The sequence below is a fragment of the Plectropomus leopardus genome, chromosome 11 (genome assembly GCF_008729295.1).
Source record: "Plectropomus leopardus isolate mb chromosome 11, YSFRI_Pleo_2.0, whole genome shotgun sequence".
Classification (NCBI taxonomy): domain Eukaryota; kingdom Metazoa; phylum Chordata; class Actinopteri; order Perciformes; family Serranidae; genus Plectropomus; species Plectropomus leopardus.
Window position 1 is genome coordinate 33,101,519 of NC_056473.1, and position 25,479 is coordinate 33,126,997.

A 25,479-nucleotide genomic window follows, 5' to 3' on the forward strand; every position below is an offset into this window, starting at 1 on the left:
GACTTCACCTTCTGTCAGACTTCTGTGCTATTAATCATTTTACTTGGGAACTTGGTCATTTTTAGGATTTTTGGACATTTCTCAGATTTTAGCACATTTCTCGGATTTTCGAACATTTTTAGGATTTAAGGACAATTCTCGGATTTTGGAACATTTATAAGATTTTGGGACATTTCTAGGATTTTGGGATGTTTCTAGGATCTTAGAACATTAGGGGCTTAGCTAGGAGCCCTGTTGTGGGTGCGGGGGATCCTCCACTGGCACCTTATTTGATAAATAAGCTCTATTTTGTTGCTGTTTATGCACTCTAGCACCTTCTGTATACTCAAAGTAGAAAAACAATTCCCAGCGTGAATCACTTTATTTTTATTGTAAATTAGAAAATAGTTGGGGGGCCACTTGGAAATCTATCTGGGGCCAGATTTGGCCCTTGATCTGTAAGTTGAGCATTAATGATTTAAATGATGTGGATCCACTGAACTGACTTTGTACTGAATGCTCATACAGTGAGAGCAATAAATCAATAATATGAATAAATCTGGAAATTACATAAATAGTAAATAAATATCATTAATTTGGCTTATTTTAGTGACTAATTAAAAAAATTGAGAATTGTGAGCAACAGAAGGCCTGGATGCACAGATACAGACACAGAGCTGATAAGTATTCAGCCCTTGTCTAGATTGCATAAAAAACCAAACCCCCCCCCCACCCCCTCCCCTCTCTCTCTGCATCATTTGGGATCTCCAGCATTCGGAAAGGAAAGAGAGAGAGCAGAGGGAAATCCCGCCCGCCTTCCTCTGATCCACATCAAGATAAGGCAAGTAAATAATGTCTCAATCTCTTTGATTTCTGCCTATAATTTACCTTAACCATTATTATAATTGTTATAATCATTCAGATATGTATTTCCTGTATGTGTTTTCATGCTCACTTAGCCCACATGTATATATATGTATATAAGTGAGTGTTTTCCAGCTGAGCCGTGTTCACACATCTCCCCAGCTGTTACATAATCTGTCTCGTTGTGTACTGGGGCGGCATACTAAACAGGTTCACCCATGAGCCCACGGGCAGCTTTAAAACCTTTGATTATGCTGCATGTTTACGAGTCTCCTGATACGCCTTATTGATCTATGGAAAATATGCGATGTCAAATGTTTTAAAGTAAAGCTTTCTTGGTTTATGGAAAGTTCTTTTTTTTGGGCGGAAAAAGTTGTCAATGGCGAGGACCGATTATGGATTGATGCATTACATGTACTAATCTTAGAGGAATGTTTCACTGAGTTTCAACCAGCTTGATTTGATTTCTTTTTTTAAAAAACATGGAGAAAAATGCATGAAGCAGCAAGAAGTGCCATACCAATAGCAAGAAATTAGCAGATTTGGAAAATTATTTTTAAAAAAGCTATTTAGGAACATGTCCTGAGAGCTATGTTTATAATTACAATAATAACTTTAAAAAAATCTAATATTATAAAGTATTATATAATCAAATTTTAAAGCATTTCTTTTTTGTGTGTTTAATTTCAAGTTTACTTTTTTTTTTAACTAAGTTTTCAGTAAACATGCATTTTTTCTTTTACTGATTGTCACAAGTGTGACCTCTTAAGTTGCTTTCATGGCAAATTGCATTGCCCAGGTTTCAAAGAATTAACACACACACACAACAACACACACACACACACACACACGCACTCCATAATATTCACACGTAAAATAGCTTATTTTTGAGACCCTAAACTTAATTGGACCATTGTTGCATCATCTAACTCACTCTTTTTGTCTGAATGTGTGTGCCAAAGATGCCAATCATGAACTTAAAATTTTGCCATGACAATGGTGTTTGTGTTTGTGTGTGTGTGTGTGTGTGTGTGTGTGTGTGTGTGTGTGTGTTTGTCTTGCCAGCAGCAGATAATTAGTAGTTACCAGATGGAGGCTTCATGAAAACACTAGAATAGGTTTGTCAAGTGCAACCGTCCACTGCACGGCGGACTGTTTAGACCGTCCCATTACTGATAACAGTCTCATAGTCTTTTCATTCACTCGTCTTTTTTAACAGTAAAAAGATTTTCTTAAAAGCCCTAAAAGCTGTGGACCGATGGTGGGGATCGATGGGAGCAGCATATGACTTTTTCAACTAAAGCCTGTGGAAGTGAAATTATAACTGCAGCTAAAACAATGACAAAAACATTGTGGAAAAAAGTGAAATTGCAATGGGATTTTGTTTTGGTAATTTGCTGTATACAGATGAATAACAATGTAAAAAATAAATAAATCGTCTGATTTAGTCCATAACCAGTGAGAAGCCTGTCAGAGGTGGATGATCCTGATTGGTCAACATACATTTTTTTTGTAAAGCTGAAGAATCCCAGTTTGTGTTTTATTACACAAACCATCTTAAAACCTCCGGAAAATATAAAATAATTAGAATTATTATTTGATATTATTAAATCAAAGTCGAATTTCTCATTAAGTATCTACAAAAATCTGAGTGAAAATAGATGCTCCCAAAAATTAGAAAGCCGAGTTCAAAACAGCTAATTTCGATTGTTGTGTTGACGTAATAAAGTTGATAATTCTGTCAACTTAACATTGTGTGCAATTTTAATACAAATTTCTACCTTAATTGACATAAAAGAAAATTTAAATTGTCGTAACTTAATAAAATTGTCTGGAAAATGTAACTTTTCTCCCCCTTGAGTTCAGGATTTCAAGTCCTCTCCACAGACCACTTAACATGCCTGGAAAAATGTAGACAGTTTGTTCGGGTCCCGTCGGCCAGGACAGCAACAAATGTGACAAAGGACATTTTCAACCCGAGTAACATTTCATAAAAAACATCAAAAATCAACATAAAAATGATGCTTATGTTATAAATTATTAAGTTAATGCTACTAAAAATAGCTCTGATTGTAGAGGAAAAGCTAAATTGCGTAACTCAGTACAGCGTGATCATTGCACGAGATTTCATTCGAAGTTGTCATAACTCAAAAAAGACTGATGCAATGTGTTGCATTACTATTTCATTTCATTTTTTGTTTTTAGAGTACGTGTGTGTATGTGTTTGCAGTCCCGGACACATCTTGATGCCCAGAGTCAAGAGGCTTTTGTCAGCCCTCTGAAAAGTCATAGATTATCTTGAGGAATTCTCAAAACCCATTTGAACAATGAATGCAGAGCGCAATACTACTTTTCACTGAGTCATAGAGCTCCCCCAGTGAATTCATACATTATAAGTTAAACAAGCTGGCAAGACGACATACTGCAGCAGAGAGGAAGAGTTAGAGGGCTGAGAGGGAGAGAAAGAGCTATTTGTGTTCAGCCTGATTTATAATGCAGAGAGGAAAGTCAGGCAGGAAGTGTTATAGACAGGACCGAAGGAGGGAGGGAAGCGATGATGGGGGGAGAAAAATAGGACTGTTAATCTGGGAATTCTGTCTGGTTTGTGGTTTTTAGCGTGGAGTCGTGTCGGGCAGTGGGGGACTTAACGCACAAATGTCGCTGATGGAGGTTTGGCATGTGTTAGTGTGACGGATGGTGGGGCAGGTGAGAGAGGTTTGATGTGGCTGGCAGGGAGCTTTAAAACCACACACACACACACACACACACACACACACACACACTTCATGACAGGAGGATCTCTATTTGACAAAGCACAAATCTGGTCTATTTCCGTATCCACAGAGGAGCAGTGAGGCGGTGAGGAGGGCTGACTCGTCTCCTCACGCCCTGCTGACTGACAGCCTCATTAACCAGTGGTTTCACTGGGAGGACGGTGGGCGGGACTCACAGATGTTAAGTCAGAGATATTCAGAGCACACACGTTTGTTATGTGTGATTGTAGCACAATGATACTCAACTTATGGCCCGCAGGCAAAATCTGGCCGCTGATAGGGTGTCGGGTGGCCCCTTGACCATTTTCTAATTTAAAATAAAAAAAAGTGATTCACACTGAATTGTTTTTGTATTTTTAGTATACATGAGGCACCAGAGTCCAAAAAACAGCATCAAAATATCATTATTGATAAAACACCTTCAGTTTGTGAGACTACATGTCAGGATATTTATAGTATTTGAGGAGCACTACTTTGTTTTTGTAAGTTAAAGTAGCTGCTGTAACAAAACTGCACTTTGCAAATTTTAAGAAGTTTATTAAAAAAATGCCAGAAGAGAATCCCCCACATCCCCTGACAAAGGACCTGACTATGCTCCTAATGTCCAAAAAATCCAAGAAATGTCATAGATCCTAGAAAAGTCCTAAAGTCTTATAAATGTCCCAAAATCTGAGAAACATCCCTAATCTTCAAATCCTTGAAATTTCCTAAACTCCCTGAAATTTCCTAAGTCTTAATTACCAAGAAACTTCTTAAAATCCTAGAAATGTACTAAAATCCAAGAAATATCATAAAATCTTAGAAGCATCCTAAAATCTTAGAAACATCCTTAAACCCTAGACACGTCCTAATTTCCAAGAAACTTCCTAAAATCCAGGAAATGTCCTAAAATCCCAGAAACGCCCTAATATCCTCGGAACGAGTGTGGGGCTGCTGCAGCTGGCCCCTGGCCTCCTTTCATTTTGCAAAAGTGTCCCCAAAGCAAAGCGAGCTGAGTGTCTCTTTCGTAGCAGCTCTTCCATATCTCAGATCCGCTGTTGTTGGACAGCTGACAGACATTGCACTCTTCGTTTTTAAAAGAATAACAGTCAGTGAGTAAAGTCGGCCAAGACAGTTTCCTCAAATCATCAACAAGACTCCGCTGAAGACCAAATGAGAGCGAGATCGGTTTAAGAAATGAGGAAGCTCGCTGGATCAGCGTTTCTTCTGAAGCCTAATCTACGTGTGTGTTTTAAAGGAAGGCTGAGAGAAACTCTGCCAGCAGAATGGGGTCATATATTCATCAAAACACTTTTCATTATTTAGTGTTTTGCCTTAGTCAGACTCTCGAATAGTCCGCCTCTACATTTTGGCAGTCCAGTCCAACCTAATCCAATCTCATTTGCAGTGTTGTGCCAGACCTGGCAGATCAATCTCTGAAATGCCAGCCCTCTGGATCCATGTCAAGTAGTCATCTGCAGAGTCATCCATCCAGTGCCTTGTTAAGAAAAAAGAGTTTTTCTTCTTTGGCTTTTCAGATCTGATGAGACGACCATAAGATTTGGATCAGTGTACTCGCGGCAAATGCAGAGTTTTGATGTAAGTCAGAAAAGAACAAGGGTGTGTGGATTTAGAGGGATATATTGGCAGAAATAGAATTTAGGGTTTTTTTGTGTATAATCACCTGAAAATAGGAATTGTTGTCTTTTTATTGTTAGAATGAGCCGTTTATATCTACGTAGGGAGCGGCCCTCGTCTACAGAGTACATGTTGCACCGCCGTGTTTCTACAGTAAGAAAGTAACGGCTCCACAGTTTTTGGCGTTTTTGTGTCGGTCACTGTAGTTTGCAGCCCCTCTGAGCCAAACAGCAAACCCCAAAATCTGCTTGGCAGCACATCCTTGACACTATTTCCTGTTGCCGCTTGGCTCCGGCATAAAAACTTAGATTTAAAACCTAAATCGATAACGTGCCGCTGTCCTTGTTGGCCTGCGATATGAATGTTGCGTAGATCACTTCAGACTCTTCGTACTGCTGAAGTCAGATTTTTAACTGTGAAGTGTTTCCCGCTGGTCGACTGGCTGAACGATTATGTCCGATGTAATCCTCTGCCATCAGCTTTATACTGCACTGTCACAGTATGCCACTGGGATTAAGGAGCCTCCCCCATCCCCTCGTGTGTGTGTGTGTGTACATGTATTGCTTTTTCTCCTGATCTACTGACCACAGATCAAACCAAACCCACCTACCGACTCGTGTCACTGCGATGGGAATGAAGGGATTAAGGCCAGCAGGTTCAAACCACGCGTATATGTCTGAGGGGGGGTCCGTCAGCAGATATAGTGATAGTTTTTTTCTGTTCTGGACCATTGGTTCATTTTAGAAAATATACATTACATTATTTTTTTCACTACATAATAACTTTGCTGACATAATCGCTGACAGTTTTTTCCCAACACATTTGAGATATAGCTTGTTTAGTAAACATGCCTGAAACAGAAGGAGATAATAATAAAATAAGAATAATAATAAATAAATAAGAAAGAAGAATAAAAATAATAAAAATAATAAGAATAATAAGAATAAGAATAACTATTATTATTATTATTATTATTAATTAATTCTAATATATCACCTTTAAAAACAGAGTTTTGAAAAACAAGTGAAAGCAGAAGCAAGAGGGTTTCTTGCAGAGGCAACATAAATATTAAGAGCCAAACAATAATGCTGAATGAACGCTAGACAAAGGAGAGAAATAATAACAAGTAAATGAATTTATAAATAACAGCCGTTAAGAGTAAATACAATTCACAGAATATCATGGTTAAAAGCGGAAATAATTGTACTAATAATAGAATTAAACACGATCAAGTCAGAATAAAGGAATAAATAAAAAAATAAGTTAAAAGACAAACTAGATGAATTAAAATAGACGACATTACAGAATACAAGTCTATAAAAATTTAAAAAATTTATAAATCTTTTTTTCTAAACCTATCCACCTGCTTTTGTTGATGCATTTGCACTATTGTTGCACAAACTTAACCCATGTGCTTTTAGCCAAACAGCACCTGGCAGATAACACGTAGACGTGAAAGTCCAGGTAAGAAAGTGAAGCAAGTCCCTGAAAAATATTATGAATTGCACCTTGAAAGAAATAAAAAAAAACATTCCGCTTTTAATCTAATACTGTTTTAATCTAACACTGACAAATGATGTGCGTGATAATAAACATCGTACAATTAAATTCCAGGAGTTATTTTCCTCTCTCTGTACCTGAGGGCAAAGTACACACCAGAAACATCCGGAAACATACATACGTCTGTGTGTGTGTGTGCATGACTCGGCTGTTTCCCTCCCAGCTTGAACTGCTAATGAGCACACACAATAGGTGCTCCATATGGTCTTCCCTTTAGTGCTTTGTACACACACACACACACACACACGTGCACGCACACAAGCACAGAAAGACTTCACATTTAAGCAGAATACAGATCCACACTGAATGGTGTGGTGGTGACTTTCAGAAATCCTGCAAATCTGTACCATTAAGGCGCCACACACACACACACACACACACACACACACACACACACACACACACACACACACACACACACGATATTGACTTTGCATGACATTTACAATAAAGCTGAAATTAACGGCAGGTTCACACTGGATGTCAAAGCATCGCGAAGTGTTCAAGTTTTTCGTACCTTTTGGTGCCTGCGTCTGTAATACAGAACCGCGGTTCAGAAGCTCGAGCTCCACGTGTAAATTTTTATCCGTACGCCGTCAGGAGTATGTGCTGAGGTCAGCACAACAGCCGATTAGGCGTGTAATTCAGTCACACTACGGCAAACACAAATGAAACACCAGAGTGGCAAGACCCCCGCTTAGACACAACTGATCAGCTGATCGACGCGTCCTTTACAATGTGAATGAATTCTGTCCTGTTCATATTTTTAGAAACTGCTAAAGGATTATGGTAAAGCAGATGGTAAAACATGTATTTATATACGAACACACATATCTGATGAATTTATGTGTGTACTCAGAGAGTGTTCAGTTTCCTGAAAAGTGGAACAGAAGCTTCATTAGAGGATGATAAAGTTGCCAAAACTTACAAATAGTTTTTGCTGCAAATAAAGGTTATGAAGACTGAAGGAGGGTGTGTCTTTGCCTAAACAATTTTACCATAAATTAAATGGGGATAAATCATGGAATAATATAAAGTTAATAAACAAGAAACATTTACAAAACTTTGTTAATATTATTAGTTGCATTACATTGTGACTGTTGTGAGTGTTATGCGACAATGGGACTTTTTTGGGACCGATATGAAAAGGGCCCCACCACCTGTCCTACATAGGAGCAGACACATGGACTCTGTAGTGGTTTTGCGTCTCTTTGTAGTTGTTATGCATCTTTTTGTGGTATAGTGACTTTTTGTAGTCATTTTGTGTCTCCTTGTGGTTGTTTTGGGTGTTTTTGTAGTCCTTTGAGGGAATTCTTTCCCTTGTAGGTGTTTTGCCTCTTTTTGTAGTTATTCTGTGTCTCTTTGCAGGTCCTCTGCGTCTCTTGGTTTGTTGGTATGGGAGTTAATTTGACTGACATTTTGCAAGTGAAGGTCAGAGGGCTCTGATATTTAGGAGCCCGGGGCCCGGGGCCTGTGCCTGGCTGGCACAGCCTTTGCACGTGGGGTGCCTGCAAACTGAGTTACTGGGCTCCCCCAAGTTTTTTTGCACATCTTAATAATTTCTTGCAAATTTCTTTGTCATTTCTTGTTAAATTGCTCATTGCCTTCTTCCTGAATTTCTGAAATGGCCAGTTTGCCTCAGGTTTTAAAGGGTTAATGGCATGACTAGACTAGAGTTGAGCTTTCCCTTTAAAAACAAATGCCCACTGCTGGGGCCCCCTGGTGGTTTGGGGGTCGAGTAGTTTATAATATGTAAATCTGCTCAAAATGCTGTTGAGGAGAATAAGGAGAAACCAGCCGCCGGATGTGGGTCAGCCCGTCTGTCTTTCCTTTCCTCCCTCCCTTATCAATTAATGATGGTGCTATAAAATGCATAACGTTCCTCTATTGCAGCTGAATAGAGAAATAAAGAACGTGGGAGAAGATAAAGAAAAAACTGCAGAGCTCGGGTCAGCATTATATCTGTGTAAAATCTGCAGGACTTTTTCTGTGATTGTGGAGAAAGCATCTCATCAAGCATCTCCACTCTCCAAGTCAACACATCTGTCACTCCACCTCCTCTTCTGTCTGTCCCTCCCTCTCTGCCCCATCCATCCATCCATCCATCCATCCATCCATCCCCCTCCCAGGGGCAACCCATATGTCTCTTTCATTCCACGCCCACCCCCCATCCCCACTCGGACCCCTTCTCCCCCCACCAGTCCGCCAAATGGCATGTTCTTGCACGTACTGCAGCAGAGTGGACCGTACCATTGTGCATGTGATGGGTGGGTGGCAGCAGGGAGGAGTGCTGCAGAGAGAGAGAGAGAGAGAGCGAGAGAGAGAGAGGCTGGCACTATCCTCTTCTGCCCTAATCCCTCTCTCTTGTCTCTTGTGTTGATGCTATATACACAGTGCAGAAACTCCAGACTACAATTTAAAGGCTACGAATGAATTCAAAGATTCGTCGTGACGTCCACTGATCGGATTTATATTTCAGTTTGACCTATTCAGGTAAGAGATGTGCTTTTTAATGCAGTTTTTTGTTGTATTTTACTTGATTTAGATGGTAAAATTACATTGCTTAATCTTAAATTTATCTTATTGAATTTAATTTATGGAGCTATTTAAAATAATTACATACTTTTTTTTGTTCTATGGCTTAAATAAGTTTAATTCTCAGACAAAAATACACTGTTATCATGTGAAATAAATTTGTAAGCCTTTAAGACTGAAGTAGATGAGCTACTTTTTCGAGCAGGAACAGATGAGACAACAGAACTTTTTGCTCACCAGCTGTGTGTGCACAGATTGTTCCTGTCGTACGTAACGCTGAGACAACACACTGTGAAGAGAACAAACACCGAGGACAGTCTTTTTAGAGTCCTTCACAAGGTGCAAAATAAAAGGGGACACAAATCTATTAATAACAAGCAGGAAGCACAAAAGCTCCTATTTAGCAGGGATTGCTTGCCAACAGCATTATGTAATCGATGAACACACGCATCTCATGTTACATTCTGACTCTTGCAATATGTATAATAGAACGAGCATTTTCACAGTGACCTGATTGTTGTGTTGCTGTTGACGAACATCCTGTGTACATGTTGCAGAACAATCTGGGCTTCAGTCTCTGGGTCCGTAACGTCTTCCCTAACAGATCTATGACACAGCGTTTTGTATAGTACTGGGTATAAAGTTATCAAAAGTGCACGTCTGCCAGTAGGAGGGTTCTTTTAACCCTAAAATTGTGCAAATTTAAGTTGCAAATATGAAATATGCCTAATGGACTTGTCACTTTTGAAAAAAAATGATTACGCTAGCATGAGTTGGTATTTCAGGCGATTTGGAAAAACAACTGTATTTTTGCAAAACTGCAATGGAAACACATTTCTCGCTTCACATGATGCTATGGCTGTGTGCTCGTCAGTAGGAACTGGCTCCCTCATGATGCAGCAGGAGCTACAAGAGCTGTTTTTGCATCACATAACTCTAAAAAGTTGAGCAGATCATCCAGAAGTTTTGAATCCACAAATCCTCTGTTAAATCCTGGACTATCAGCTCCCAGAAATCCCTCAAACGTGATCGCTCCCACGTATAAGGAGCTCGCCTTTCCATTATCGCTCACATAACACGCCTACGTCACCTTGGATTGGAATAATGGCGGCTAGTGCGGCGGCTGCAATAGAAATAAACCTGCTAATGTTTTGAACATCCATCGACATGCTTCTTGGAATATTATCGCCTGAGAAGTTGCATAACACTTAATAATGGAAATGCAGTCATCTTGCAATTGTGTTTTATCGACATTTCTAAAATATCTCTTAAGTTTTGCGTAAAGCTGTGTTGGAAACTCACCTAGTGTTGTAGATCTGCTCCAGCACCCTTAGAGAAAGCTTTGGACCTCAGTCATTATCCAAAATTGTGGTTTTATTTCTTAAAAATGAGTGAAAATGTTGCAGAATGACAGTTAAAAGAAATGATTGTCCATTGGCTGGCTCCAAACATCAATTTGTGAACAAATCCTCAAAATTTTCCGTCTTCAAACTCATTGTGGACCATTTTGCTGACACATACACTGCACAAACACCGGCAAAACAGTCATGATGTGATTTTCGTTCCCCTGGTGTACTCTTTTGTGTCAGTAGGTCAAAATGTTTGGTCAGCCTCACTCCCAACTTGTCAAATACCGACACTTTGTCAGTGGTCTTTGGACTTTTGCGGAATAATAATTGAGAAAGTGCGCAAAGATCAGACACACAGAGCAAACTCTGGACTCTCCCTCTGGAGATCGCTGTTTGTGTTTGGTGTGAAACCAAAAGTCAGTCAAGTGCTTTAGATAACAGCATTGTGTGGTAATAAGTCTAGCGTACTCTGCAGTGACAAGAACGTGGTTGTTTTAAAGCCAAACCATGTCTTTTTCTAAACGTAACCGTGTCCTTTTGTAGTCCAAACTTAAGGAAGAAAATCCCAAAAGAACGTTTTTTTTCTTATGCTCTACTTTGAAAAAGGCTGTACGCATTTAACAAGCAGAAACTGTCCATTTCCTGTGAAAACTGAAGTTAATTTTCAAAGAGATGACGCATGGTAGGAGCATGAATTCACATACTGTCCCTGAGTGTCCAAAACTGACACTGGAGGGGTAATTTAGTGCTTCATACTCAGACATGACATGACCACTGATGTCTTAGTTTGCTTCAGGCTGAAATGTATATATATACTGTATATACTATAAATATACAGTATGTGTGTGTGTGTGTGTGTGTGTGTGTGTGTGTGTATGTATATATATATGTATATATATATATATATATATAAATATACAGTATATATATATATATATATATATATATATATATATATATATATATATATATATATATGTAGATAGATTACATAAGTTGTTTAAAGCATTTTCATAAATGACGAATGCTGTCATTTTCCTTGTGAGGACAGTTTAGGCTTATTTCTTGTTTATTAAGAACATACTATTTTATTATTCTGTTTAACTTTTTTTTTAAATCTAGGTATCCTTACTTTCTGTAAAGCATAAAAACCTATTTGCAGGTCAGAAATCAATCACACTGAACAGCATGTCTGCATTTATTTTGTCAAAGTTATATTATATAAATCAGTGAGTTAAATATGCAAGCTGACTGCAGAGCCTCTTCAGTGCCTCACGTGCATAATTCAGTTAATTGGCACATAAAGACGGGAGATAAATACCTCAGGAAAGCGCTGACCTCCCTCTCCCACTGCTGCGGTGTCTCTGCTGTTTACTGGTCGAGCTCTGCTGCGTGAGTTGTTGTGGGATGCTGCTTTGTTTGTTTTACGTAAATACATTTCAGACCAGCGTTCCTGTGTGCTGCGCCGCCTCCGTGTTAAATGTGTGAGAGTTTTAGCTCGGGGCTGAGATATTCCCTGCAAACTACCGACTGAAAGTGTCAACTTATTGTTTGGTGTTATATCATGTCTTGCAATCCTTTGAGGTCGGGATTGACACCGCTGCTTCACTTTGCCAATATTTGTTTACTTACTGTGCTTTGCTTGTTCTCTCTGTCTATTGCTTGTGCACGTGCTACTCAGATCGGTGGAGACGAGAGGTCATCTGCAGGTGGATGTATTTGGTATTTGGTATTTGTTTTGGTATATGTGTTGTTAGTAATGGCTACGGCAGCAGATTGAGATGAAGATTCCCCAACAGATCACCTATGGCCATACCTCAAGTCCATTTTTACATTTTTAAAAAGGAAGAATGATTTCTTCTTTACAGTTGTTTGCTCCATTTAAAATGCAAAAATCTTATCATTTTTCCATTAAACAGGTTTTACAAGCAAGTCAGTGCATTCAGTAGGTTGTTTTAGAGTCAACAGATTCTGTAAATGTATTGTGACAACATGCTGCAAAGCATTTAGATTAAAAAAAGGACTTTAAACACTTAAGCCTTTTTAAAAGCAAGTACTCCAACAGTTTAACCCTTTGAATAGTTTGACTTGATTTTTGTCAAAAAGATGTGAAGAAGGCAGTGAGCAAAGGAAGAGAATATTATCCAAATGTTAGCAAGAAATCAGTTAGAAGTACAAGAAAATTACCTTTAAATTATATAAAAAAAACAGAACAAAACAAAAAAGTAAACCGAAAGTAAATATTAAAAAAAAAATAAAATCATAATCTACTTATTTTTTTTTGCAATTTTTGGAACATTTATCACCAAGTTGCTCATTGCCTTTTTGTCCCATGTTTTTGAAAGAAATCACACCAATTTTCTCATAGTTTAAATACTATATGTCAATCCAGGTTTCAAAGGGTTAACTCAAGTAATAATCTGACTCAGCAACTTCCAATAATATCTAATATTTGACAAGGAGTATCTGTACTTTTACTCAAGTAATATACCAGTGTGCTTTGTTCACAACTGCCAATGACCCCAAATAACAAAGATTATTTTTCTGTGGTGGAATAGTTCAGCAAGTACGATTTCAACTTTTCAGAGAAGTTACAGACCAGTTGATCAACACCATCTCTCGCCAGTACCAAAACTGCACCTGCCCCCACATGACTGGCACAAACTTACAGCTTGAATGACTCATTGAAGCACGACGCAGCCAGAAACTGGAGCAGCACACAGGAGAGTGCACACTTTCAAAAGCACTCAGACAATGCAAGGACCACACAATTCAGCCGTGCACTAAAACAGTCAGGGGCCCAAACAGTTGAGAAGTTTTTTTGAAAAAGCACCGTGGTAACCTAACATCCCCAAAAAGCGCATCAACTCCTGACAGCTCTGACTATGGTATTTATCAGGTGCACCTGTCACGGCTGTGACATTGTTCTCACAGGATCTGCGCATTGCCAGTTTACACACTCAAAATCAACTCTTAAAAACAAGAAAAAAAAAGCAATAAAATGGCTAAAATATTACTTAAAAAAGCAAAATTGCCTGCAACAGTACAGGAAACCTTCTCTTAGGATTTTTTGGAGCAGGTAAAAATATCTTTAAAAGAACCACAGATTAAACTAACTATTAGACCACAGACTAAAAACAAGCACATCTGTCTAGCTACAAGATTTAAGTTATTTTCTAAGTATGAATCAAAAAGTAGCAAATGCTAGTGCCATTGTCTTAGAACGAGGCTATATGTTTGGAAATTGTATCTTAAAACACAAAAATACTGCAAGATTTCTATGGTCATAAATGGTGGTCACCCCCACCCAAAAAGCATATATTGCCCCGATTTAAGATATTTCATCTTACTTAAACTTCAGTTTTTGCAGTGCAGAACAAGTTGATTTTTTAAAAAAAAAAATTATACTCTGGAGCCTGGTTTCAAAAGTTTGCATTTTTTCAGGCCTCCAAAATGCTGTTGACATGAACAACAATGCCAAACCAAAACCAAAACTTTCAGCGTTTCCTTCAAGAACCGTTGCCATGTAAACATCCCCTTAAACTTTGCCAAATTCACAGTGAACTAACTAAACAGAACACAAACATGCAGGACATGCTGGTCGCATTTATCACAGCAACATCGCAGGTAGACAGCACGTCCTTAAAGACCTGCTATGTGTTGTAATGTTGCAGGTGCATTAAAAAGACAGAAAAAAGTTATTGTTTATTCACACAAAAGGTGTCATAGAAACTTTCCAGCACCTCTTCAATAAGTCAAACTTGCAAACAAACGTTGCTGAAGCAGCTTGGTCAATACTATTCCTCCATCTACCTTGGTGACATCCTTGTCTATGACGACTCCAAAATGTTTCATTATTGTGACTCACAATTATTAAAATGTTTTATTGGAGGAGTGTCACCAACATAAGTGTCAAACAAGGCTTGAAATTTCTTTATCGCCTCAATAATCCCAGTCTTCTGTGACTCAAATGCACGAGCTAAAAAACTATCAAGATTACACGTTCTTCAGCGATCATCAGGCGCTGTCTCATCAAACTCACCCCGCGACGACAGGAACTTTAGGACCTGAAGACACAGAATCAACCATGAATTTAGGATTAACATTTGCTCCCTGAGCCAAGGAGTCAAAGGCAAACAAAAGTTTCTTGAGTATAATCTGGTTTCATCACATTAATGTGGCACAACTGAGAAGATTTTCTCTGATTTGGAGCAGCAATCAAAGTTCTTAAATTTGCGTCTCGTCAGTGTACAGCCTGTGAACTTCACTGGAAACTGTGAACCTACACAGGAGCTCGAACCTGTTCATCACGTCTGTACTGGCGGCAGTCAGTCTGCGGGTCACATGCTGCGTTCATGTGATGTCAGGAGGTCGAAGTTTTCGATTTGGGAAGTCATTCTTCAGACTTTGTTGTGTTTGTTTTGCTTTGAGGTCCTTAAAGTGGGATCAACATGGTAGCTTCAAACAAGAACAGTTCTGTCTATTTAGTGCATAAAATGCTGCACATACGAGCACACTGAGGGGCCCGTTTACACACGTAACGTTTTTTGCCTTTCGGTAACATGACAACGGTGTTTTGGGGTCTGAAAAAGCAAAGTTTTGAATCCGGGTACCAGAGTGTAATCGTTTGGAAATGCCAACTACAGGCCTGGCATGCATACTACAGCATTTTCGGTTGTTTTTGTGGATCTGTGTACATATGAACACAAGTTTGTTTTTTTTAAACGCAAAGGAGAAGACTTTCTCAGTTTTAACAGGATCGTTCTTGTCTAAACTTGGCCTAAGTTGTTTAATTCGACTTTTGTTTTCACAAGGGACACAAACAAAAGCTTGCGAATCTGAGGCTCAGTGTGAGCAATGATTACCTCAAAAAGTCCCTGCAAACTGACATTAATAACGTAGCGAAACAATCGGAAAAAATGTAAACTGGAGGATTTGTGGTAAACATGGAAAAACACCAGCATGGTCCTTAAAATCCAGCTGCTAGCTGTTATCTGATGCTGCTGCTGCAGAGTGCAGCTTCTGAAGCGATTTGATACAGCAGACTGCACTGTACCTAAAGAGAGAGAGAGAGAGAGAGAGAGTGTGTGTGTGTGTACGCGCGCGCCTGCACGTGCATGCGTGCGTGTGTGTGTGCGTGCGTGCACAAGGTCTCTTCCTGCTGTCGATGGGAATGTGATGCATTATTAATTTTGTCTAAATGACTGGGCTGACTCTGTAGCTTTCTCTGCAGTTCCCTCTGCTTACATCCATCACGGTTCGGAGCAGGTCTGTACCTTTTCTCTCTGCTCGCACAGTTTATCGCATCAGTTTCTCTCCGAAAATCAATAAGTTGAAAAGGTTGTCATGAAAACAGACTTCCTGCCAAATATGAAGTGTACCCTCTCGGTTAAAGTATAATAAGCATCTCCAGTCCCATTAAGAGAGCAGCCGTCTCTTTAGTGTTTCCTCTCAGGGTCGAGTTGTGTTTCTCTGCTGCGTTTGCTGACTCTCGTGTTTGGACTGACCTCGGTGTGGATTTTGACCGATGGAGGCAGCTCTACTTTATCAAGCCCATCCCAAAGAAATTCGATTTATATAAAACTAATATGCCACACCAAATGCGTTTTGAAGGACATGTAATGCCAGTCAGATTGTTTTCTATGAATCTTTTGAGAAAATGTTGTTTCTAGATTCACATTTTCACTTGCTTAATTTTGACCAGCTTGACCTTCTGTGTGTGTGTGTGTGTGTGTGTGTGTGTGTGTGTGTGTGTGAAGAGGCTCTGTCTGTGTAAATGTCTTTAAAATTGTAAAGTTAACTGCTCGTAGAGGTAGTAGGGTGAAGTCAGGTAATTTGGGACATCTTGGGCTCTTTAAATATTAGAAACCAGGCACTGAACATGGTCTTGCAATGTTAATACAAACGTGCTTTACGTGAATAATTTTTATTGGTCTGAGAAACTACAATGGGCTCATCTAAGATTATAAAGTGCGCTGGTCACCAAACATGCAAGATAAGCCATAGCATGTTGATTTAGTAATTTTGATAAAAAATAGTGCTGCATCTAAAATAATGAGGACATAAGAACAAAAATGGTTGTAGGATGTTGCATTTAATTAAATGTTTGAGTTAAAATTAAGACATTTTCACAGTACAAGGGATGCACAATGATATCAAAGCCAAATCAAGCCCATTTGTTTAGGTATCATAGGGTTAAAGTAGTATTCAGAGTTTTAGCAGTGGTTTCCCAGTAATCTGCCAAAAAGTGTCCCACATTACCCGACTTCACCCTACCTTAAAAAACCCTGATGAAGACTGTCGGGGGTCGAAACATGTTGGCTTTTTCAACGATTTAGCCACTATAACAAAGGCTGGTTAATGTAATTCCTCGTAGTTTTTCACAATTTTCTCTTGTTTGGAGTGCCTGGATTTCAACAGGCAACAAAAAAAGTAGTCAAACACAGACATATAGCCAACTTTAATAACTTATAAGCCACAACAACAACAAGCTGACCCCAGCTGAGTGTGCTGCTTCTACGTGCCCCCCAATGAGCTATTCATGGGGCATTTTTTTTTCTGTATTTGAAGCATTGTTGTCAAATTGGTGAAGATGTTTCCTTGATTTGGTTGTGTTTTGTCTATTTGTCTATTTGTCTCAGGTCCAATTTCAATATTTTTACATGACTATGACAATTAAATTCATCCAGTCATCACCACATTTGGAATATAAAATGGTCATCAGCCGTTTAGCCGATCACCGGTCACATTTTGTGATTGGATACATATTCTGATGCAGAATTTCAGAAACGATTCTACATAAACCCTGTAAACAGTTGCATCGGTGTCAGGACTAAGCATCGTGGGAGGTGTACTTTCTAAATACCTTTCAGAATGATAAATAAATGAAATACTCTGCAAAAATGCATCGTTATGTGAAAGCTGGAGGAACATAAACCAGCACAAGTGCTTTTCAGTCGACTTGGAGGGGTTAGGATAGAGGAAATAAAAGGTGCTTAAAAGGCAGTAATACATGATGTTATACAATAAAACAATGCTAGAGAGGATAGAAAACTAAAAATGTAAAAAGAGCGACCAGCCGTCTGGGCTGTAGACGGAGAGAGTGGGTGAGAGGGTGATGGGGGGCAGGCTGGTTGGAACAGCTGCTGCTGGACTCGCAGTGGGCGAGAGGTTTGATGTATGTAAAGCAGAACGTCCCAGTGGAGACGCTGTATGTCGGCCCTCTATCCATTTGAAATGATTTTCTTGTTCTTTTTTTATGCACTGCACCAGTGTGTGTGTGTGTGTGTGTGTGTGTGTGTGTGTGTGGTGTTACATGGTAGATGGATGAACTCTTAAATATTTTATAACCTCCATGAGTTATAGCAGCAGAAGTAAAGGCAGGACTGTACAATACAGCTCCATGATGCTCTTCATCTGTGGAACCAAGCTGAGGACTTATGTGCTCCCCTCTGCTGTGGTGTGTGTGTGTGTGTGTGTGTATGTGTGTGTGTGTGTGTGTGTGTGTTTGTTAGCTAATGTCACAAGGCAGGGTTTCCATTAACCTGCCTCCTGGTCTGATATGCATACCGCAGCGTTTCTGGTTGTTTTTGCAGATCCGAGTTAGGACTGCTAAGAGGTTTCCATTAACCCTTTAAATTTTGCAAATTAAAATTGCAAATACAAAATAGGCCTAATGGAAAAATGCCAGTTTCGAAAAAGCTCTGATTCATCACAAAAAAAGTTTTTAAGCTCACATGAGGTTGTATTTGAGGCCATTTGAAAAGGCCATGTTTTGCAAAACTGCAATGGAACCACTTTTTTGGCTTTTTTAGGTCACATGATGCTGTGGCTATGTGCTTGTCGGTAGGAACTGGGTCCCTCATGATGCAGCAGGAGCTAAAAGAGCTGTTATTGCATCACATAACTCTTCAAAAGTCTGGAAGTTTTGAATTCACATTTCCGCTGTGGACTATCAGCTCCCAGAAATCCCTCATTCGAGGCAGCTCCCTCGTATGAGCGCCTTGCACAGACTCGGGGGATCATGTCTCACTTAACAAACGTTACATCTGCATCTTATTATGAACCTGCTGCTTCTTTGCAGCGAAGCCAGTCAGTTGAAGATGCCCCGGAGGCCTCTGACAATTTTCTGGGTAGAAATGAGAGAAACAGTAAAAGAATTACAGAGCCAGTAAGTGCTGACACTCAAGAGATCTCCACCAGACTGAAGGAGGTGGTAAATCAGACGCAGACACAAACGTAGTGTTTGGAAGGAGTACCGATGGATAAAATCATACATACACATAGCAGATAGCTACCAGCACGCAGGAAACCAAAGTTTCATCTAATATTCATGATGGGACAAGCTGCACCTGCAACATTTATAACCAGGAACATTATTGTTCATGTGTGCATGTGTCTGTTTGTGTGTGTGTCTGTGTTATGAATTGTTTATCTCCATGATTTTGGTGTATGTGTATGCTCTATACCGTCTTTTACCCTCATGCATGTTTTGGGGTTTCTTTAATGTATTTTAATGCATGAATTTTATGTGCTTTTCATTCTTCTTCTTTTTTATTCTATTTTAATTTAATTTTGGCTGTGTGCATATGGCATAAATTTTGGTGAGACCGTGTATGTTTGTTTAACTTTTTAAAAAAGAAATACAGGAAAATTACATGAAAAAATGCTTTAAAATATATAATATATCAATGGTAATTTTAAGTGAAATTTTTCCTTATTTTTTAAGGGATAATTCTTTTCTAAATGTACTAATTTCTTGCAATTTGCTGGACATTTCTTGCCAAGTTGATCATTGCCTTTTTCCCATAGTTTTGAAAGAAATAAATTTGCTGTGGGTTCAAAGTTTTAAATACAATTTAAAGCCGTCTGAATGCAGCACAAGAAAACTGATCAATCCAGGTTTCAAAGGCTTGAAAATATTGTTTAGAATATGGTGCAATAATCAAGTGATTTATTATCTTTTCTTGTGTAAACTTAATTGACCAAGTTGCCCAATTGTAATAACTCTGAGTTGCGATGCTGATTGAGTACAATGTTTTTATGTATTCTGTAAATGATCTTTAACATCCTCCAGATGCTGGTGTTCAGAGGGTGAAGAAAAGGCTTTTAAATGAAACCTGCAGACTTGCTGCTGACTCTGCTTTCACATTAATTCTGCACATTATTAGGAGGGAGACAGTCAATACAGGCTGATAACGCTGCGTCACTCATGTGAGAGAGAGAGATGGACCGATGCAGGACAAAACCGACTCAGTCTGTCCAGATTTTAATTTCCTGTTGGCCAGATATCAGTAACAAAACAACCTGTGGCGACACCGCTGCTCATCACCAATCAGCTGTCAATAATACGATTACCCACTGCTGAGTCATATCACACGGTCTTTTTCCTCTCTGTATCTCAGAACATCTGTTATTGGTTTTCATAACAACAGCAACATTAAAAGAACTACAGCAGGTTTAACTTCTGCTCAATATCGTTTGTTAGGAGGCACCGACTTTTTGGAATATCTAAATGCTTAAATGTCACACCCGTGGAGGTAATAAATGTGGGAACATTATCTAGTGTGCAGACTTTATTTGTATTTTTACATCTATTTTTGTTCTGTCCAGCACCAATTGCTTTTTGATGTGTGCGCTGCTAGAACCTTTTTTTTTTATATATTATCTAAATTAACACACTACAGTATGTTAGCATATTGCTGCCATGCCAGAAAAAGAAAATTGATCAGTTATAACGAGATGTTGAACATACAAACTTGTCATGTTTTCACAAAAAACTTTTATTGTTACAACATAAAATACATGTGCTATCATATCATAATATATCATAATAATATCATACTGTGAAACTTTTCATAATAAAATATCATCACTTATGATGTTTTAACATAAAATGTTTCACATTATTACATAACTTACATGAGAGGAGATTTTTTATTTACGTATATTAATATCACTAGATGTCCCTTAAGCTAATGTTCTTTGTGTGTGTGTGTGTGTGTGTGTGTGTGTGTGTGTGTGTTTTATTTTTGTCTATTTTCTTTTGTATTTGGTAAAAAGGTATCTCTGTACTTGTACTTTTTAAAATAGTTATTTTCAAATGCACAAATGGAAATCTGATTTATTTTTGGAGCTGTTACTAAAAACAAATATTTGCCAAAATAATTGAAATGATACAGAAGGTAGTAAAACTGCAAAAACAGTAAATAAATAGTTAACAGACAAATAAAGTTCAGTTAAAGGACAAATTAAAAAGGTAGGTTTTGAGTTTGATATCCATACCATAATATCTAATGAATGAATTGAAGCTACTTAAATATTCCAGTATAACCAGTACACATTAAGGCCTACTCCTGGTGAAATCTAAGCCCTGTCCATAAAACTGGCCCCAAATTCTTCTTCTAAGTTGTCTCTTTTTCTATAAAAGTCCATCTTGCCAGCGAAAGTAACCTGCAGTAATATCAGACCGAGTTAACCAGGGCACAGGGGGTGGTGGGGGGGGGGGGGGGGGGGACAAAGCAACAGCTGAATAAAGCAACACGGCATGAATGGATTTGTGCAGAACAGGGGAGTAATAAATCCAGTGGCCATCACCCCAGCCACTAATGGTGTACTGCTGTTAGCCTAATGGAGTAATGGTCTGCCTACGTCTGGACCCTCAGAGACAAAAGAAACCACAAACCCAGACAGGACACTTCTCTGTGTATCACAGTAATCTGTTTTAGAGACCGTGATGGCTGAAAAACACACAAGTGGAAAATCCTTCAGAGTAATGTCTTACCTTTCAAATGGATCGTGATTGAATTAAGCGAGTAAAGGTACAGCGGTGTGGTCCTACAACTATGTGCAGCTATCAGACATCAGCAGTCGGTAACCCGATACTGAACTTCACAGCTTGTAATTCTGGAGTCAAGCCTCGACTGTTGCTCACATCGAAAATCCCACGGGATAGGTGCATGGTGTAGCTCAGGGGTTCCCAAACTTTGCCATGCCAAGGACCCCCAAATTGCATGAGCCTCTGGCATGGACCCCCTGCTTCATTTTTTTAAAAAAATACATGAAATAGCAACTATCAAACACACTGCTTTTTAATATATTTTCTTGTCTTTCCTTTGTTATAAACATTTCTTGTCATTATTCTCACTCTGTTGCTATAATGTATTTTTCGGTCCTCACTCTGTAGTAAATCCAAGTACACATACACAGATGTTGTCAGAGAGAGTAGTCTGAGTTTTAATCCGTGCGGATTACTGATGTGTGGTTTGTGTTTGAACACAACACACTCTGACCTCAGTACACACTCACAGACAAGTCATAAGATGACTGAACAAAATAATGAATATCACATCAGAAGAAAGGTGCAGGCTGGTTTGCCGGACCACAGGACTAATGCTCATGATGTGTCTGCATGAAAATAGCATTTTGGAGAAAGGTAAGAGTTAAAGTCAGGATATCGTAACCAAACATTAGCGTCAGTGTGGAAACAAATCTAGTTTGGGTGTCAGTGTCACGACTTGCTGTTTTTGCTGCCCACAGTCAAAGGTGGAACTGACCATCTGGACGGCACAGTTGATGCTGTACGCATTAATCAGACAGAAATAGAGAGGGGAGCCTGTAGCTTCGATAAGTGGAGGGAGAGCTACCATCAGGGAACACCACATGGGTCAAAAGTCGACATGATTCATCAGCTTTCATCAGATTTTTTATCTCACTGCTGCGTGCACATGCTTGGTCATGTTGACGGAGCTTTTCCACAGTGTTGTCAACCTGCTGAACCCGACAGATAAATGCTTCAGAGCGCCATATAGGGGGTTCGAAGGGAAGGTGCACACACGTTGCTGCTGAGCTTCATGCTCAGAGAGATGCCAGCCCGTTCTTTTTCTCCTCAAATACTGCTGCTTTTGCAGTACTTCAGGAGTAAGACTGTGATGCCAGAAAACATCTTTCACGTTCACAGGACACACTGCTGGATTGCATCGGCTGAGAACACTGCTGGACACAACCGTTCACGATGTTGTTACATGCCGCCAGACGGCAGGATGGCACCTGACATGGCAGCATAATATGTGGACAGTTGGCATCAGTGGAGACGGCTGGTGGACAAAACCTGATGTTTGCATGATTGGCGATAAGATGGTTAAAATGTTGCCAGCGACAGCATAATATAGGGAGTGTGGCGGTCTCTATTGAGCAGGAGAGGCGGTGGAGGGATCCAACAAACCCCGGACTTTCATACAGGAGTCTGGAGTTTACTTCCTGTCTGAGTGTGATGTTTTTTCCTCACCATGTGGCTCTTTTGCCAAAAACTAATCATCCATACCAGCATGTTTATTTGTTGACGTCTCGGCGTTGGTTGCCATGTGCTTTTCTTGCCAAAATATAACCACCCGCAGTGTTATTCCACCATATGCTTGTGTTGACATCACAGTAGCAGCATAAATAGCAGCTGCAGAAAGATGCCTAGAGCACCGAAATCCACTGCAAAGCAGCAATATGTGACGAACTGGGATGAGAACATGTTGGGTGTGCTGGTTTAATATGTATGTCTATGCTATTGCGGCATTGAAAGAGCTACTTAATAACATGACATGTATAGGTTTCGATATTCAAGTTTTTACCACAGTTTTTTAATATTTCGAATGGTGTATAGCATTAGACTAAATTAAATTTATGTTTATATTTTCATTATTTCTTTTATCATTTCTGTTAGAGTGCAGGCTAAGTTAAATACTACAGATATGGTGCTATAAGGCAGATTAGTGTACATGATAAAAGAGGAAGAAGCTGTGCTTGAGGACAGTGAGATGTCTGCATAGATGTGGATCAATATAAATTTTTGATCATGCTTTATCGTGTAGTAACGTCTTGTATATGATGTGAGATTGGAGCAGGACATCGAGTCAAAGTCAAAGCCGAGACACTTTGCAGACTTATTGACAGTAATACAACTAACTGGGCAGAACTTTAGTTCAAAGTTCAACAATGTGATGTGGGTCTCCTGGATCCTGGTGGATTATGGGTGTATGATGAGGTGGCACCTGACCGGCATGCTGACTCAAAACTCCCGGGCCATTTTTCTTTCCTTGTTCTTCTTCACGCTGAAGGAGAATATGTGGCTTGCTGGGAAGAGCTGAGCTCTCGGTGTAATTTGGCAGTGACAGTGATTGGCTTCCTGGCTGAGAAAGTGTCCATATGGTGGATATAACCCCAGTCACCTCTAAGACATCACAAACAGGAAGGAAGACTGAGGGCTCTGTTTTCATGTCACAGTGTGTCGCACCGGCGAAATGGTTCAACAGTGATATTATGTCCGTGACTTCGGCAGTTTGGTATATTAGCGCCTCACCTTTAGTCCCTCAATACGTCAGCAGACTTGCTACCAGCTGTGTCAGTGTTGTGACGGCTGATATTGTTTTCACCCGGGAAAATTATTACGATAAATCACAGGAGCTCGAGTGAAGTGGAATGGTTCAGTACATCGGTTTTGTCAGTATATGGGTTTCCAATACAGATTTGAAACAGTATGAATGTAACAATTTTGTGTACACGGTGTATTTTAGGTTTATTGTACGAGCTGAGCTGGAAATTCCAAGAATAAACAAAAGTACACAATTTAGCCAAAATGTATGCCATATGCATGAACACAGCCAAAATTATCCCCAAAAAACTGAGAATGAAAGGAACAAAAAATGTGCCAAACAGTCCCTTAAGGTAAAATACAAGTATGTTGCTAAAAATTAGAAAAATAGACGTCAGTTAGGGTTTGAAAGCCTCTTAAACACAATGAGACCATCTGAGTGGTAAAATTATCACATAAGTGTGAATGAGATGATCAGTATTGCAAGTGTCCAAAAGTATGTAACAGTTTTAATCCGTACACATTTATCTTAACTAAATACTTTCTTTGTTTCACAGGTGTGAAGATTGAAGACAAAATCTGACAGCACTCTGAAGTCTCAACAGCAACCAAAACCAAAGACGGACACGTAACTTCACAAAGAATTTCCATCTTTAGCTAACTGATGTTCAGATAACTTCTCGTAACTATAGATAAAAACGGCTGAATAAGCTGCACAGCAAAGTGTGGGAATTTGTGATGTTAGAGGTTAACACTGTAATTCACTATTCATTTTAAAGGTCAGCGTAGGAACACCGTCACTTTAACTTATGACTGTGACACGAATTATTAAGCATAATTCGCATTTTTAGGCTGTTTCACTCATGTTTAAAAGAACAAAGTTTATTTCAATCTAAAATTTAACACCAGACTGGACATAACTAACAAGCTGATCAAAGATCTACTTCCTGCAGTAAATTTAGGTGCAGTAAGCCAAAATGGCTGACCCCTACCAAAACAACGTATACCAGCAAGGAGGGGGTGACAGCTACGGGACTTATGGAGAAGGTGTCGGCCACGATGGATATGGTTACCAGGAAGACTACCCTCCCCAGGAAGAGGACGCAGCGAGCGACGCGACCGAGGGACACGATGAAGAGGATCAGATGTACGAAGGAGAATATCAAGGGATACCACATCCTGACGAGGTGAAGGCGGCACAGAGAGCCGCACGGTGAGACACCGAAGATTTCTTCTGGTCTGCTGGTCTAAATGTCCCCAAAAATGCAACAGTAGTCTTATATGTACTGATTGTAAGCAGGTTTTTAATACGTAGTGTATCAACTGAAAAAGTAAAAAAAGAATTTAAAAATCTTACGTAATGAATCAGGATCCTCTAATCAGAAAATTGCTGGTTCGATCCTCAGCTCTTTATGCCGAAGTATCCTTGAGCAAGATACCG

The 25,479-nt window shown here is 39.3% G+C and overlaps 1 protein-coding gene across 1 annotated transcript in view; it reads left to right on the forward strand.

Annotated features, from left to right (window-relative positions):
- The first annotated feature begins 9,145 nt into the window (after positions 1-9,145).
- The window catches only part of LOC121950786 (synaptic vesicle glycoprotein 2B-like), a 38,199-nt gene continuing 21,865 nt past the window's right edge, over positions 9,146-25,479 (forward strand). The window contains exons 1-3 of the mRNA XM_042496896.1: positions 9,146-9,287; positions 24,596-24,666; positions 24,992-25,251. Coding sequence (XP_042352830.1) covers positions 25,016-25,251 — 236 coding nt within the window. The 5' untranslated portion in view covers positions 9,146-9,287; positions 24,596-24,666; positions 24,992-25,015. The remainder of the gene's footprint in view (positions 9,288-24,595; positions 24,667-24,991; positions 25,252-25,479) is intronic.